Source organism: Macaca nemestrina, chromosome 1 (assembly GCF_043159975.1).
Source record: "Macaca nemestrina isolate mMacNem1 chromosome 1, mMacNem.hap1, whole genome shotgun sequence".
Classification (NCBI taxonomy): domain Eukaryota; kingdom Metazoa; phylum Chordata; class Mammalia; order Primates; family Cercopithecidae; genus Macaca; species Macaca nemestrina.
Genome location: NC_092125.1, coordinates 56322090 through 56340316, shown reverse-complemented (window position 1 = coordinate 56340316; position 18227 = coordinate 56322090). Strand labels below are relative to the sequence as shown.

General features: G+C 33.4%; 1 protein-coding gene across 3 annotated transcripts in view; it reads right to left on the bottom strand.

Moving 5' to 3' along the window:
* Window positions 1–1135: 1135 nt before the first annotated feature.
* The window catches only part of LOC105484949 (NIMA related kinase 7), a 151118-nt gene continuing 134026 nt past the window's right edge, over window positions 1136–18227 (bottom strand). For 2 of the 3 annotated variants that reach the window (XM_071077634.1, XM_071077636.1), the window contains one exon: window positions 1136–4130. In XM_071077634.1, coding sequence (XP_070933735.1) covers window positions 4020–4130 — 111 coding nt within the window. In that variant the 3' untranslated portion in view covers window positions 1136–4019. The remainder of the gene's footprint in view (window positions 4131–18227) is intronic. The other variant, XM_071077633.1, reaches the window with a different exon arrangement.

Sequence of the window (18227 nt, the reverse complement as noted above, 5' to 3'; positions counted from 1 at the left end):
ACACTGAAATTGGTATTTAAGAGGACCAGAAAGAAAACTCCCTCAAATAAATCTCAATTAAATATAAATTTGAAAACATTCACGTCTTTGTCTGTTAACCATCATTAATTTTCCAGAAATTCACATGTAGTTAAAAAGAACGCAACAACTTCATGGAAGTCATTTGATAACTCAAGGGATTCACTGCAGTTGTCTTTGTTAATAATGTCATCGTTCTGATTTTAAAAATTGCATCAATTTAGTGGTACTTACAGCTGTAACAATACATTTAAACATATATGCCTAAAAACAAGTATACTTTTTTGAAATAAAAATTCATAACTAGCCCCACTGTCTTGTGACTAAAATTATTACAAAATGGGCCATTCTTCATGATGGTATATTTGGAATATACTTCTGATGTGTAAGGTATATCCACTCACTCTACCACCAGTCTGGTAGGTTTCATCCCGCTAAGATCTTTCAGACTCACATTTTCAGGTATAGTAACCTTCATTTATTATGTGAAGATAACACTCAACATAAATCGTCTGTAACATTCTTAGCAGCCCATTACAATGACAGGAATTGAACCTGTCATGTAAATTTTAGACTCTAAACCAAGCTTGTCCAACCCACAGCCCATGAGTCACATGTGGCCCAGAATGGCTTTTAATGCAGTCCAATACAAATTTGTAAACTTTTAAAAAACATTATGGGATTTTTTTTGCGATTTCTTTTTCTTTAGCTCATCAGCTATTGTTAGTCTTAGCAAATTTTATGTGTGGCCCAAGACAATTCTTCTTCTTCCAATGTGGCCCAGGGAAGCCAAAAGATTGGACACCCTTGCTGTAAAGATTCAAACAGTAAGATTAATATTCCTTTTTTTTTTTTTTTTTACCTTTTAGAAAACTTTTCTCATTCAAAAACAGAAAATGATGTCCTGAAGAGAACATGAAGATGTGCCTTAATTTAATGCATGTTAATAAAACTACTTTTTAGGATTCGTGTAATCTCTGTTATCATCCTCGTCTATTCCAATTCTTACGCTTCTCCAAAATGGCAAAGTTATGAAAATGTGTAAGAACTGTTTCTGTACATTAAGTAAAATAAAAAATGGAAAACTTTAGGGGAAAAAATCATAGTTACCCAGACATTTTACTGTATTCATTTTTATTTTTATGTTTTTGTTTATATTAGGATATTGTACAATTTTCAAAGCTAATGACAGAAATTCTTTTGGTATGTATATTTAAAGCATAACAAAATAAAAGTATTTCACAAAAGATGTCCATATTACAGTACTATTGAAATATGAGGCATAGGGTAAGTATGCATTTGTGGGTTAAAAACATAATACATTCATTTTAAAGAATAAACATTTAATGTGAATAACATTTTGGTTAAAATAAATATCATAGTAAATGTTAACAGCAACACCTGAAGTATATGGATACAAGAAAGGTGTTTTGTAATAGATACTATGTTGAATGGTAAAGCATTCATGAAATGGCTGTAATGTCTTACTAAATTTACAATCATTGCACATTGTTGAGCACTTTATTTATATAGAGATACCCTTCATCCACCATTCCTAAACCTTACCACACAAAATAAAGTTACTCCATATTTTCACCTGGGTAACTGGTACCAATGTCTAAATAAGGTTTAGAATAGATATAGCTTTCATTTTACTGCTCCTCAAATCAATTCAAAAGTTTAACTTAATCAATATAAAATTTACTTATGAATACATATAAAGAACATTTTACAGGTGACTATATAAATTAGAGCTTCAAATCATCTTCATAATTCTTTAAAATTATTCCATTCAAAATTAAAATTTGATTTTTACACAGTGGTTTCTTCAGGAAAAATATGAACATTTAGATTTAAAAAGATACAATATTTGAAGCAAAAAGTTTCCACATGTAGAAATAATGAATTTCCCTGATCATTAAATTCTTCCCAGCTATTTCCTTCTAGCAGATACATTCATTGAGAAGAAAAGCTTAAATCTTAAGTCACTTTGAGGGGTCAAACTAATCAATTTCAGATCCATGTATTCTTAAAGATTGCAAGAAAAAAGAGTATCTGTTCCAACCAGAGAACATTTCATCCCAATTATATTACATTAAAATGAACATGACATTAATGGTCAATAAGAATAATTCTTCTCATACTTCTAGGAATATATCTATGGATGCTCAGTATAAATGTTAAAAGTCACTAAGAGTGTGAGAAAAACAATGCATCTAGCCCTCAGGAAAAAAACAAACAACAGATTTCCTTTACCTATTCCAAAATAAAATTACCCTTCAGAAACCATATATAACTGATTAGATTTCAAAAAACAAGAGTTTAGACTTTTTGCCCTTTATACATTTTTTAAGTTTACAAATACTTGAAAGCATTCAAATGAGTGTAAGAAAAACACATATGAAAAACAAAACCAGCAGTTACATCGGCTAAAGGGAAGTGTTCTTTGAACATGAGGTTTTCGCGTTGGCAGGATAATTCATCCAAGGTTGTAAGGTGGCACAGAGTCCTTTAACAGTGACTTCCTCTTGGCCTTTAGGCTTCACAATTCTGTGAGAAACTGGTCGCCCCTAATACGAAAACATTCAAGGAAAACACATCTGCACAATAGCATTTACGAAATTCTGCCCATTTCCTTAAGCTACACCAAGTGTTACCATCTCAGTCATCTTCATCAACAAATACAGTACTTTACTCAAAAGCTTCTCAATAGAAATGTTAATCTTATAACAATTCTGGCTGTAGTCATGGCCAGTTTTCATTTTATTAAGCATATTCTAGAATTACAACCTTGTCAAATGAATTGTAACTGTATCAACATTCACAGGTACAGTATAACACACATCCTTTCTTCCTCTTTAACATGACCAAACACATGCATACAGGGTGGCCCAAATTTTAAAAAGTTAAAAAAAAAGTTTTCAATCCAGGAAAAGTGTTGATACACCAAATATCTTTTAAAAGGGTATTATACTCTCAGAAAGTATGAAACATTAATGGATAAAATGCACATACAATATAAATAAGAAAGTAACTTGAATAATAATATAAAAAAATTTCTGAAGGGGACCAATCAGAACTTCAATAAAACTTATGAATAAAAACTTAGGCTTATATTATAGTGTACAATCATGAGTAAAATACACTTAAATTTATAAAGAAATTGAAATATAGTACTGCAAGGTTATTCAAAGAATATTTTTCAAATGTACAAACAATAATAAAAACACACACAAAAAAGCCTTAGGCAATGTGCAACTTTAAAAATTATTATCACACCAGCCAAACAAATCCTTAACCACTTTTTAAATGGATTCATTTATACCATTTCGATGCAAAGAGAATATCAAAAATATTAAAACAAAACAAAAACTCTTCAGTGTCTGACTCACATTTTGTCCCCCAATCTTCACATTTAATAGTTGCATTTTGAATGTATAAGCTAAGAGTTTTAAATGTTTCTCAGTTTGTGTCTACATTTATCATAAGAATCATATTTGAAAACTACTCTGCTAAGAACTAAAACTAGTACTTCAAAGGTTTAAAAATAAAATCATCACAAAAGTTCACAATTGTGTTCATCTCAATGTCCATAAATTACTAAAAAAGAAACAAGTCACATGTTCAGATACTTTTTCTCAGGTTTGAGCCTATCCTGATGTGTGCCAAGCTGCACCTTAAATATTTGGCACTGACAGTCTATCTAAACACAATTTATCAGCAGAAAAGTGTAAGAAATTCTATAAACCTTTAGCCATTCAAAACCATCATGTTTCATTTTCTCTCCTAACATGCAATTCAATTATTCCAAAGTCATTTGGGGGTTGCAAGGAGGTGATTTAGGTGACTGGTACAAAATGAAGCTTATATGAAAACTGGTTAAGGATTCAAAGCACACTAGCTCTGAAATATTAATCTTAACACCAGACATAAATGGGGAGGTATGACTTGCACAGAATACTTTCAATTACTTTGGTTATACTCTTCATGATCTTGCATGTTTAGCTGCTTGCAGTGCACGCATGCATCCTCTTTGCTACGTCATAAACATAGGCGACGTCTGGTCGCTTCTCTGGATCTGGGTTGATGCACATATTAACTAACTGTCGGAGCTGTGAAGAAGGAAAAACAAAACCTGATTAAGACAACCATTTTTGGTTAGATTACTGAAAGGAAGAAATTATGAATAGCTATAGACTTTACAAGGAAAGTACATTTTCTGACTAAACATTTACTGTACTAGAAATATATATAAGACTGCTGCCAATGATTTTACAATAAGTAAAACGTTCTATGAAGTTCATTGAATGGACAGTATTAAGGACAACCAAGAAGTATTTTCCACAATCAGAGGCTTTAAAATGGACTCTGTTTTTTTTTTTTTTCAGAGTTTAATCAGAAGATAGCAGTCACTGAGGACACTAGGTTTGTAATTGTAAGTCTCCAAGTTAACTGTAAATACACACATACATATTTAGTATGTATGTGCTACATACATGTAGTAGATTTGATCAAGAATCTACTACAACAGACTTAATTCTAAGTTTAAATAGAAGGCAATTAGAGTAGACATACATTTACAATGAACCATTTTGTACAAATATAGATTAAAAGTTTTATGTTAAATTTTGTATTAGAGAAAAAAACACTCCTTTAAACTAATTATAATAAATTATAAGGGAAGTTATAAGTATTATCCCAATCTTCAATTGTGTATAAAGTATTTAAATGTTGTCACTTTATAGATGAGAGTTGATGTTCACTATTTTATACTATTTATATCATAGAATAAAAGCAGATTTCAATAAATTAAGAAAGTACCCTCCTATATGGTCCTCAATCCATCGGGTAGAAGAATACAGGATTTTATTCTCAATTCTAATTTCCATCAGTTTACGAAACTATGTGTTATAACATTGTATATGATCTTCCATAGACAATAAACTAAGAGGAAAAACTAGATTATTTTGCTTTGTAGGACTGTCTTTAGGAACGATTTAGACATTTTCAAAAATTTACATTAACTCTTTCTGGCCACGATATTAGCACTTAGTAAATTTTCAAATTAGCACAATTTCTTCATAGTTCTCCATTTCTATCATAAAACAACTCTCAACCAGAGGAAACACAAGTGGTGATTAAAAAGTGTGGGCTGAATATGTTGCTAGTGCTATGGAGAAGGCTAATGGCATTGAGAAATGTCATTCTGAAAGAGGAGGTGGATAAAAGAGTCTACCAGATGAAGGGTCAGGGTTTGGTAAAGAGTACAGTGAAATGGAAACCAGTCTTGTTGAAGGCACTTTGTAACCCTGTGCCCTTGGGTAAGTCACTGTCTCTGGAGGTTCATTTCTTCATCTATTAAATAGCGAGGTTGCAGTGTATGACCTATAAGGGCTGTTCTCGTCCTAATCTCTTACATTTTATGATTCTAGCAGAATGAAATTTAATGAATCAATTTTAGCTACACTTGGAAATTCAACAATGTTTCATAGTAATGTTACACCCACTGGGAGAGCCTGAAGATTTTAATTTATATTTCTTGCAAAAGAGCAGAGAACAGCATTAAAAACCCTTAAGGGGTACAGCAATACACAAGGCATTTTATTATGGTGATCTAAGAGAAATTTACATCAGAAAGCGAATGGCATTTTACCAGGTTACAAAAAAACAAACAAAAATAAATATATCCAGTCATACACAATGCAGAAGAAAGTGGAAAAAGCACTTATATAATGACACATATTTTAAAAGATAATGTGTTCTAATGGGTCATCTAGCTGTCAGATATTTTCTTCAGAGAGAAAAACAAGAAAGAAAGCAGAAAAGAATGGCAGGAAAAGAAAACCGTGGTACAAAAAAATTCATTATATTTAGCTAAAATACAAGTAGATGCAAGCAGTAACAATTTTCTGACTTCCTAACACTGCCACATCCTTCAAGCTGGTTCAGAAACCTTACTTTTCCTGTGTAATAATTCAGAACAGGGTAGAACATCCACTGAGAATGAATGACTGGCCCTTAAGTTCTCCTGGCACAAGGAAAAACCAAGATTAGAGATATAATGATGCAACCTTAGTTGAAGAAGACAGTGATTCTCTAGTTCACCAAAGTAAAAAGACAAGAATTGGGAATAACAAAAAGGGAGAAAGACAAAGAATAAGGTAAATAGGTAGTGGGAGTGCCAGTGAGCAGTTGCTTCTTAACTGCTCCTTTAAGGATGGCCTTTCAAAGGGATGACAGGTCAATTGAAGACCTAGGGGTAGGCAGAGCGAAAGCACCATGGAGTCTGTTTTTCCCTCCCCCACTTATTGATTCAATCTCCACCAAATACGAAGTGTATTTTGTCATGAAGAGTTTCCTTTTCCAGAAGAATCAACAGAGATATCACCATATAAAATCAGATATGTGAAATATAGAACATGCATAATTTATGAATCAAATAATCTGTTGATAACTTTTCAATTATTTGCTACATTTAAAAATTATTAAAATATAAAAAGAAAGAAGATCTATGAAATTAAAATATGCTTTGGGAATGCTCCCACTTACCCACTCCAGTCACATTTCTAGATGATCTACTCTGCAAGAGACACTATGCTGGTGGCACCAGATAAGACAAAGGACCTGTCCACAATGGAAGGCTTGCGGTCCAGGATGAGAAGTGAGAGAATGAATCATTTTCCTTTCTAACCACCTGACTGTTTCGTTCTTTCTTTTTGCCCCTCTCTTCCATTTTCATCCTTTCATTCAATTGTTCATTCAATAGTTTCCCCTAATGGAGTATTTATTATGTACCAGACACTTTGTTAGGTGGTAAAGATAAAGCAATAATGAAAAATATACAGCACAGGGCCTTAAACAGCTTACAATCTAGCAGAAGATAGAAGGAACAAAGAAACAAATGTGACTGTAGGAAATCATAGAAATAATTCTATTATAAACTACAAATTGATAGGTATCTCATGAGATATCCGTGAGATAAAGGTAAAAGATTACGTGTAGCTGCCCAGAGGAGGAAAATAATTACCTTTCTTTTTCTAAAATCTGTTTAACTATGAGTTGTTGTACCTCGTTCACGGAGGTATTGATACCCACACAGCTGACAGTATCTTTCTCCATTCCAAGTAATGCAACCCTCATCTTGGGTCACTTTCATGTTTATTTGATGTGAATCAATACAAATCTCTTTGATTATCTGGTTGTAATCTTCACTTTCATACCAATTTAGTCTCTGTCTTCCAAGGACACAGCCTGTTTCTTAAAATGCTGTGTCACATCAGAAATGTAAGCACACGCTCCTGTCCTTATGGGTCTCTCCCTCCCTTCCTCCAATATGGTTGTGTTTGATTTGACTAGGACCATTTCCAATCCCCTTCATCCTGGTCAGTCCTATCCTTTTGGATTTACATCATTCAGTTCCGGCCTAGACCTTAACTTCTGTGACGTTTTCTTCCTAGTTTCTTTTGTAGGTTTATCTTCCTTTGAAAAATCTACCAAATGTTGATATGCCCTGAATATTTTGCTTTTCTTAACTCTTTTCCCGTTTCACTCTTCCTTCTTATCTTCAACAACTGCACTTATTCCCACACCTTCAATAACCACCAACATGCTGAGGAACACAGATATCTGTCTCCAGCCTAGACCTCTTTGCAGGCTCTGTTCCCAAACCTCCAACTGCCTTCTGACTACAGCTGCACGTAAATATTCACATTAAACATGTTGAAAACTGAAATCTTAGTTTTTTTTTTCTCCCCTAACCAGCTCTTCCTAACAGCACCTCCAACTTCTTAAGTCAAAAATTTGGAATTCATACCAAACATCTCATCATATTTCCTTCCTACCTGCCTAACCGTCAGCAACCAGTCCCATTGGTCCTAGGCTCCTTAAATCTTGTGTTTGTTTTTGCCACACCACCTCCACTGCCACACTCTTGGAACGTCTTCCAACTGACCGCGTTGCTTTTGGTTGTCTTCCAATTTCCCTAGCACTGCCTAACTAGCCAGGTGATGCTTCAACTTTAAGCATTTCAATGGCTCCCCATACCTCTTAGAAAAGCTAAGGCCCTTAGCATGGCATAATATGAGCCACTAAAATCAGTCTCCTGCTTCCCTTTCCAGGCTCCTATGTAGCCCCAAATTCCTCCTCCCTTCCCCCACCCCACTTTATTTTCTAACCATAATAAAGCACTTGTAGTTCTGTGCTTGCCAAACTGCTTTGTGCCCCTACATCTTTGTGTACGCTGCTCCTCTGCTTATAACACCTCCCTCAAATCCCCTAACTCTCTCACCTGTCTGCCTGACCCATGCATCTCCTCGCTGAGTATCTCTTCTCTAAAGTCCTTCCTCATTACTGTATTTGCTACGTGGAACTTACTCTATTCTACTTGGCCCCCAGTGTACCCTTTACATACTCGTATTAAAGTCCTTATAACACTATATTGTACTTCATTAAATGTCTGTTTTCTTCTATTAAACTGCAAGATCTAGAGGATGGATACTGGATGAACAGTAAGTACTCACTGGCTTGCCGAATGAATGAAAGAATGAATAGGTAACTTCTGGCTGAGGAAAAAAGAAAAGGTTTTGTGGAGGTGGCATCTGAGCTGAGGTTTGAAGCAAGACCATAATCTTAATATATAAAAGAGGTGGAGAGAATTCTAAGCAGAGGTAACAGAATGAACCTTGATTCTTGGCCAAAGAAAGTATGATGTGTGTGAAAGCATGGCAAGTACTTCTGCATGACTGCGGAGCAACAGAGATGAAATGATAAGCTGAGGTCAAAGAAAAGACCTAAGGGATTTCAAATCTATTCACATAGACAATGGGAAATCAGTATTTAAGGCAAGAGGGAGAGATCATTAGAGTTGTGCTTCAGCACATATTTTCTTGGTATAAAGACAGGCAAAAAGAGAACAATGCCAGCAGAATGCTCAATTAAGTTCCTCTAAGATTTCAGGCAAGAAACAGCATTCATCAGAAGTATTCACCAGGGTATCTGAAATGGGATAACAGAAGTGGTAACGCTAAAAGAGGTGTGGCCTGGAGAGGGCAAGAAGGACACTTTGAGTTTTTGAAGTCATCACATTTGAGATACTGACACACTGGGATTTGGGCAGAAATATGAATTCCTGAATTTTGGGTTTAATTCTGCATTCATATCGAGATAACTGAATTGTATACATTAAATAACTTTTGTGACTCTACCAGATCTAGATTATGAAGATAAAGGAGACAGCTCAAGTAAAAAGTTGTTAACCTACATTAAACAATCATTTTTAATTGTATGGTTCTCTTAATACTCATGTGTTGATTTAGTCTTGCTTAATGGCAGGTATCATTCTGTATTATACCATATTTATATAGAACTTATCATTTTATAAAATCTTCCATATAATTTTAACAGCTATTTTTAAAGCACTGTAATCTCCCACAACAGTCTCATTTTATAGATGAAAAATCCAAGAATGAATTAAAAAATTAATGGTGGAACTTGAGTTGGAACCCAAGGTATTTGATTTTTTTTCATGCAGGTCTTTTGCCACTTGCCATTGTTGATAGCTTGTTTATTTTTACTTTTACCTACTTGGTCTTTTGGTTTGAATTTCTCATGATGCTTAATACAGCTATATATACATGATGATTATTAATAACACTAATTTCAAATCATTTCCATTATAAAAGGATGCCACGTGATTTAAGGTATCATCTGAGTTCCAGTCAGGAGACATGAGTGACTAGATATCAACAGGTCATCACAGAATGGAGAAAGTAACATAGTTAGTTTATTCCACTGAGAGATTGGTCTGACTTTTATTCAGTGAACACAGAGGTAAGATGGCTCAAATTTCACTAAGGGTGTCCACCTGACATGTTGTTTGTTTTCCCTTAAGCGAATCAGCAGAGTAGAACCCAGGTTCTTGTCAAAGAGTATATAACCTTAAATAGTGTGCCATGTAGTGGGTCCTATCAAATTCTTCTTGAGAAATAACATTTAGGGAAGACTCTGTAATGAATAAAAGTCATCTTTACAACTTTGGATAATCTAAGTTCTATCATTTAATTAAATTAGACCACCAGAAAGCTGCATCCTGGGAGCACATTTGTTTATCCTGCTGACAAAGTGCCTTTCCAAAACTGTGCTTTGATACTTGCTTTTGGATTTTATCAAATATCACTTAGGTATTTGCGGCAATGTACTAAGCAGTGTCTTCAACATTACTCACAGATCTTCATACGAGATATTTATACCATAACTTAGTAGGAGAAAACTTGTCTTCTGTGAGGTACTATTAATAGTATATTTCCCCCTTATAAGCAGAAACTAATTTGCTTACTATGTTTCCCTTTGTGCCATGAGATAAAGGAAGCAATAACTAAATGAGAACCTCAATCACAGCAAGTCTGTTGGTCATAACAGGTACACATTTACATTCCCTTCTATCCCTGGTTCTGAATTTTACTTAAATATCCTTTTTAACAACAGGTAAGTCAAGTCCATTGCAATAAATTATCTCAAATATTTTTAAAGAAAAGTGGATTGTAAATTACATAATAGGAGATTTATATAGGCTGAATTCTGAATCTGATGTAATTTTCCTCGGTATTTATGAGATAATGATTTATTGTTCTAAAGATACACTTAAATAGACCTGTTACTCTAGTGGGGGGAAAATAAGTTGAAAAACTCTTTTGGTATCATAAGGGGAAAAATCACAAGTAACCTACTTTTATGTTATAAACAACCACAGACTAAGTTTCATGCCTTTAATGTTAATAATTTGGTTTAAAAATGTGAATTCATATGGATCCATGAATCGTCTCCTGTAAGACTAAATAACAATTATAAACAAGGTCACATCTCACCCCTTCCTCTTTCAATGAATACAAAATTATAATACCACTTGAAGATGGTAGAGTTATTTGTGCCCCTGCCATCATGAATAGGAGGATAAAATAGTCACCTGTGTATTATAAACCAGGAATTGTATTAAGAGCTAGGGTTTAAAATTTATTAATTGGAAGAAGAGAAAAACCCATTTTTACGATGTTAAATACACGTAATAGGTTGACTCGTGGTTACTAAGGGGTCACTTTTTGCAGCTAGTGAACATATCTGGGGTTATAGTACTTAGATATTCCACAGAATTATTAGTTTTTCTAAGACTCCAATGGAAAACTGAAAATACAGTCCCCTGAACATTTTCAGATCAAAAGATATCTCCTTATGCTCTCTGAGATAACTCTAGGGTTTCAACTAAATGCTAGTTCCAGTGCTCGAGTAAAGAAAAACTATTTCCTAAAAGCTAATATTTAATATTTATGAACCATTCTATGCATTTTACATGATTTAATTTACTCAACCTTCATAAAAACTCTATGGGGTGGACACTACTGGTATGTACAATTTTAGAGAGTAGTAATTCCTAAGGCCACAAAGGCATAAGAGGCAAAGCCTAGATTTGAACCAAAGCAGTCTAGCTCCAGCGCCCAAGCTTTTATATACAGTACTATATTATACTGCTGGGGAAAATTCTAACTTGATCTGCAGGGCCCCTCACGGCCACCTCTGCACAAAGGTGGGGTGACCTTCCACACAGTCAAAGATAGATTGTTGGGCTATTAGATTTTCAAAAGAATGTTAGCTCTAATACCAGAGTTCCTCGGGGTTCTAAAATTAATGGATCTGCCTTCACATTTCATAGGCCAATTCTGATCAAAAAACAAACCAAAAAATTTTCTCTAGAGTTCTGCAAAACTCCCAATAAGATACAGGCCCACTTTATCTGTGAGAGATACATTTAAATGATGACACCAAAATATTCAGATATTATGACTAGAGGGATAATTTTAATGTTATTTCTAATCTGACTCATGAAAATGCCAGTAAACTCTCTCCAAATGAAAGATACTTGATTTTTGTCACAGAACAATTTCTTTACTCTGGATTTTAAACTTACATAGTGACCTGATGAACATAAGAAATGCCTCTTTTTTTTTTTTTCCAGATGTCAAATAATCAAAATGAGACAAAGATCTTAGACATCTCCCTCAGTGTTTATTTTACATTTTTAAAAAGTTTCTGTTAACCTCTGGAAGGAATAAAGTTATTTTAAAAACTTTTAACATTTATCCAGTACTGTGCAATGATTCTAAGTACTACATTATTAACCATGTTCAAGGAAAATGTGATCAGATAATAACATTAAGAATTTCCTATCTATTCCTTCACGTCAGGTTTCAATTTCTAATAATATTAGTCAATCACTGTTCAAAACACTTCTTGTCCTTAAATCGAGGGAGTTAGTTTTCCATTTATTGCTTTAAATTTTAGAAATAATTCCAATATCAGTAGATATTACAACATTAATAAGAATAAATACAACTAAGTAAGCATTTCATGGTTTATGTTATCTCAGAAAATTTAGTTTGCATCACTTTCGACTTGTTTGTAAAAAATGTCCACTTTGTTGCTTTTATAAAAATTGTTTTATATAATATGTTAAAAATAAGGCAAAAGTAAAGGTCTGAACATACAAAAGCCTTTGCAAAATCAGAGAAAACTGTTTAATTCAGATGCTTCACAAAAATTTAAAAAGCAACACAGAAACGCTTAAATGAAACAAAGTATATAAAGTAAAAAAAAATGGATTTTCTATAACATTCCTAAGGGATTATAGGTCATTAACCATAAGGAAATTAATGAATGTTCTCAATAAAGCAGAGAAAATACTAATATATTTTGATCTATATATTTCTAAAGAGATATCAAAGCAAATAGGTTGATACCAGAAATATTAAAAAGACGACAGTGTTAACAGTCATTGTTGTCAGGGTGATAACCCAATTACAGATCAAGTTCAGGCACGTACAGGTAATAACAATAGGGCTCTTTGTGCATTATAGCTTTAGGTCACTAACACAATTCTCAACAGAATAATAAAGACTAGTGCTATTGGTACTGTTTCTTTTTCACCCCCATCTTAATCCCTCTGAGACCAATTATGTTATGTCAGCCTCCCGGATATACCCAATTTCCATCTACCCAAGGACACATTTTAGCACCCCAAAGTGGGTCTAATACATTAAAGTACACTATATTTTGGAGCTTTAGATATTTATACAAAATGATTAGGCGTATCCAACTTGTACACCAAAGTGTCACTAGTGATTGACTTGGGGGTAAAGGGAAAGGGAAAAGAAAGTAATCTTACGCAGATATAAGGTAATGTAATGTCTACATTTCACAGCTGAAGATCATTCAGTGTCTTCTGAAAACCGTGAAAGTCTTACAGAAGTTACATGATTTTGTAGGATCCCACAGGACATGTGAAATATAGGACACCGTTTTGGATTCATGTCTTCAAGGAGCAAGTCCCCAGTGTCACTTCAGAAGCATAGGTGAACAAAGGGACTGCTTAACTATATTTTTTAAACAAAAATAGAACATTCAAAGCTTAAAGATCTAATCTTACATGGCAACTTTCAGCAAGGTGGCCAACTGATATTGTAAGTGATGAGAATATTAAATTTACTGAAACAATTTATAGGAAAGAAAATCGAACATTAATAGTGTTTGAGATAACACTGTTAATTTTAATAAATAATGGCTCAATTATATATTATTGATTTTATTATATATATCTCTCTGCATTTTAAAGTAAAATATTCTTACCTTAGAATTTGATTACACGGTTGCAGAGGCTGCAGAAATATTTGTACAGAATTACCTTCAGACATTATTTGTGCCATATAAAATAATGTCCTTCTTTTAAATAATCTTGGGAAAATGTATTAGAAAAAATCCTCTAACACCAACTTAAACAACTTTGATTAATTTCCAGTAACAACTCCAGAAAATTTGCATAGATCTATTAACATCTGTAAATCTAGCAATTAAAACTAAAAATATCTGGACTGCTCAAATGAATAAAAAAGTTTTATAAACTTAATTTAACTTCAAAAATGCAAAAATAATCTACCTGACACTTTCATCTTGTTTTTTTTTCTTATTTACATAAAGCAGTTCTTTTCATGAACCAAAACAAAGGTCATTTTTGTTACTGACTTAACTCCCTTAAAAATCTTCTTTAAATATATTCTAAATTTAAAAATAAAAATTATTTATAAATATTGAGTTTGAAATCCAGTTATATTTTTAAAGCTTTCATTTAGTGATTTCCTTTCCTTAACAGTAGACATTTGAAAACAAAGTATTAGTAAAATTATGACAAACTGTAACGTTTTTTGTTCAATGTATTATGGATCAACATATTTGCTATCTTGAGATACATGCTTGGTTTTTCATAGTCAAATATATAGAAATAATTCCTACCCTTCTGCCATTTCCTCATTCTTTCCTTTCAATGTCACATTGCCCCTGAGTTACCATGAGCCAGAAGAGTGTTCTAAGCAAACGCCTCATCATGCCTCTGCCCTCTAACCTGCTATGCCTCTAGGGAAGGAGATCCCAGAAAAATATGGTGAGTGAAAGGATTAAGAACAGAGAGGAGAAAAATAAAGAATTAGTAAGTCTAAGAGTAAAACTCATGAAATGCTCATTCATAAAACATCTGAGTTTACTTTGGGCTCTGTGTTCCTGTAACACAAACGGGGGGATGCCATGCCACATGGGCACCATTGTAACGTCCAATGTTTGCTCTAAACATTGTCTAGGTCTCTACTTACTAATATGTAAAATGGGAATGATACCATTGCCCTTCTTTAACAGGAAAATTCATAATTGCGTTAAAGAAAACATGATTTCAAAAGTTAAAAAAAATTCGGTATTATAATTTTATTCAAAGTCACATAAATACGTTATATTCTCCAATAACCTATAAATATTTTAAATCAGTTTAGTTCAATTAAAAATTTACTATTTTTGCTATTCATACATAATCAACCATAGGAAAAAAACCCTGTCCTTTTTAATCCCTGTGTTCATTTTAAATACTCCAGAAAATCAACACTTTTCTGGTTTCAACAATATAGGAAATGATGCCAGAAATTCTTAAACATTTGAATGAAGCAGCAGGAAAGATATCAGGCTGCACTGCTAACCTATTCCAGGAGAAGCCAGAAAGAACCCTCCCCTCCTGCCTTCCATTTCTCTATCTTTAAAAAAAAAAAAAGAGGAGAGGGACACTGTCCACCTAAGAAAGAAAGTCAAAAATAATAGGAGATAAAACCAAAATATATTTATTAGCATTTACGAGGTAAAAGTTTGTGATTCATTCATTCTCTATTAGTTATTTGATTGAATATGACCTTTCAGGCTGATATTTTATGGGATAATTTTTTTGAGTAGGCTCATTACCTGATTTAAAAAAAAATAGTTTTCTATCTGTGGGCTGGAGGTATAAAGTCATAAAATGAACAGAAATTTAGTGTAAAACAAAAGAGACACTAAGTAATGTGGAAACTGATCACTGGGTTAATAATTCCAATTCCAAAATCACGTTTTGTTGGTTTCTTCACCTACAAAAAGCATTAATGAGACTTACTAAACTATCAAGTTTTTGAAAATATAATCAGAATATAATCACAATAACCACAAATATTGTATCCTTCAACAGTCTTTTCTTATTTATAATACATTTAAAATTACTACTAAACATCTGCCATAACCACTAGTTCAGATCAGCAAGCATTGTTGTACTAATAGTCTAATTATTAAAAACATTTTAACTATCTTCCCAATGTTTGACAGGTGCTTAAATTTCCTTTTCACTCAAAGCATTATTTTTAGTATTCAATTTATCTCTATTCAATTTTCTTCAATGAAGGGCACCCTTTATCCTTCCTTCTCATTTCCATTTCTTAAACTTTCATCTGTAAACCCCTTACTCAACTTACAGAACTTTCTTCCAAATCTATCTCCTCAAACCTAACATGAAAAGAAATGTTACACCTTTTTTTTTTTGAGATGGAGTCTCACTCTGCTGCCCAGGCTGGAGTGCAGTGGCTCGGTCTTGGCTCACTGCAAGCTCCACCTCCCAGGTTCATGCCATTCTCCTGCCTCAGTCTCCCGTGTAGCTGGGACTACAGGCGACTGCCACCACATCCGGCTAATTTTTTGCATTTTTAGTAGAGATGGGGTTTCACCGTGTTAGCCAGGATGGTCTCAATCTCCTGACCTCCTGATCCGCCCGCCTCGGCCTCCCAAAGTGCTGGGATTACAGACGCGAGCCACTGCACCCAGTCCAGAAATGTTATGCTAAAGCAACCACTGAGATACCACTGTGTCAACCTTTCTTATGACTTCTCTATTTAAGCTAGGAATTTTTAATAACAAATAAAAAGTATTGAAAGAAACGAAGTATATATTTTGTTTGATATTAATGCCGACATTTTAACAGTATCAGTCAAATTTCTAAATAATTAACAATATAGCTATTTATCATTGTTTTTCAGAGTTTCATGAGACAAGTTCGTGAACAAATAGATAATTTTGATAACTATTCCAATATCTCTCAAAGAAATTAAATACTGAAATTGAAGGAAAACAGCATATTTATCTTATTTCCCAGTAAATGGACACCCAGCATTATAGAGAAAATGGTGCTTATGTAAAATAGGAAGTAATATCAATAAAAGAAAACTATCCACGTCCTCTGGCCTATCTTGTGAGTAATTTTCTGCCTTACTCTACAGAGAGTTCTTTGGAGAAGTTTCTCTCACTCATTCAATTGTCATTTATTAGTTCATCCTTTAATCTAACTCTGAGATTTCCACGCTCATTCCCTCAATCAATCAATCAATCAATCAATTACTAAGGCTTTAAAAATGTGTCAGGCCCCAGGCCCTAGAGATACACAGATAAGCAGCAGAGTGACTGATCCTCAAGGGCAGGAGCTTGACAGTCTGCAGGGGGAGGCATCCATGCAAGGAAGCTACTACAACATGGCATAACTGCCAAGGGAGGAGGCGTTGGGGAGAGAAGAAAGGAGGTCAGGGAAAACTATGCAGGAAAACTTTATGTCCAAACTATGTTTGAAAGGAAAAGAATGAGTTTCTTTGGTAAAGAACAGGAAAAGAGGTATTTCAGAAAGAGGAAACATCATCTATAAAAGCATGAAAATTCATGGAACTTCTAGTAGAACTTGCATTGATAAGAGTTAGAGAAAGAAGAAAAGAATAGCCAATGATCAATAATTCTTGAGAGATGAGCCCAGGTCAGTTTACGACAGGCCTTTTGAGCCACAATTCCTTATACATAAGTAAATGTTTGCTTCACTGTCACCAACAATACCAAGTTTCATTTAAACTAAGAGACATCTAAGGAAAGATATCTATCTTTTTAACCCAGGACTCGTGTTAAATATAGTAACTGCCCATTGATACATGGATGAGATCACTAGTAGAAAAGGAAAAAACAAAAAATACCAAAAGAAATCAGAAATTAAAATATTTAAGCCATAAAATATAGATTTCCTAATATCATTCATGTGTAGCTGAAATAAATCAATCTAGAACCCTAATTATTTGTATATACTAAGACTAGCATAATTCAAAAGAAAAGATTTGACATACAGGCTTATTTTTCTAAAACTTCTCATTTTTTGTTTTAATGCTTAACTGTTATATATGTTTTAGAATATAAGATAGGAAATTAAAAGAAAAATTCCAAGCTTTTAAACTCTGGGTTCTTAAATAGAATGACTATATCTAGAAATAAATTGTGTAGGGTTCCTTAGGACTCCTATCAACTGAGGCTGACTGGCAGGTATAGCTAGTATTCTCATGAAATCTTCCCTTAAAATCTTGTTTGGGCAGTAACCTTAAAAATTTGGCAGTAGTTACATAAATTTGGTAAGCTCTCAAATACATATTTGATAAGTTGATTTGCTTATTTTTCAAATAGTTACACAGTCTGTTATCATTTAGCTATAAAATTAACAAAATAAACTGTCTTTTAATTAAAAGTTCACTGTTGAAAAACTCTGTACTTCACTTTTTATTGGCTCCTGTATTTTGCCATACTAACAAATTAAATGGTATTCTGGATTTTTTAAAAGATCTAAAAAGTCTACTTTATAAAAAAAAATTTAAGACATTATAGCACTACCAAACGTGGGATTTTTGGCTACCATGAATTCTGAATAACGAGTTCCTACTTAAGGACAGAAAATATTTATTAGCACATCTGCATTTCAAAGCTCTTGTTTTGGGAACTCTTCTACATAACTAAATAAAGTAACATTGTTATAC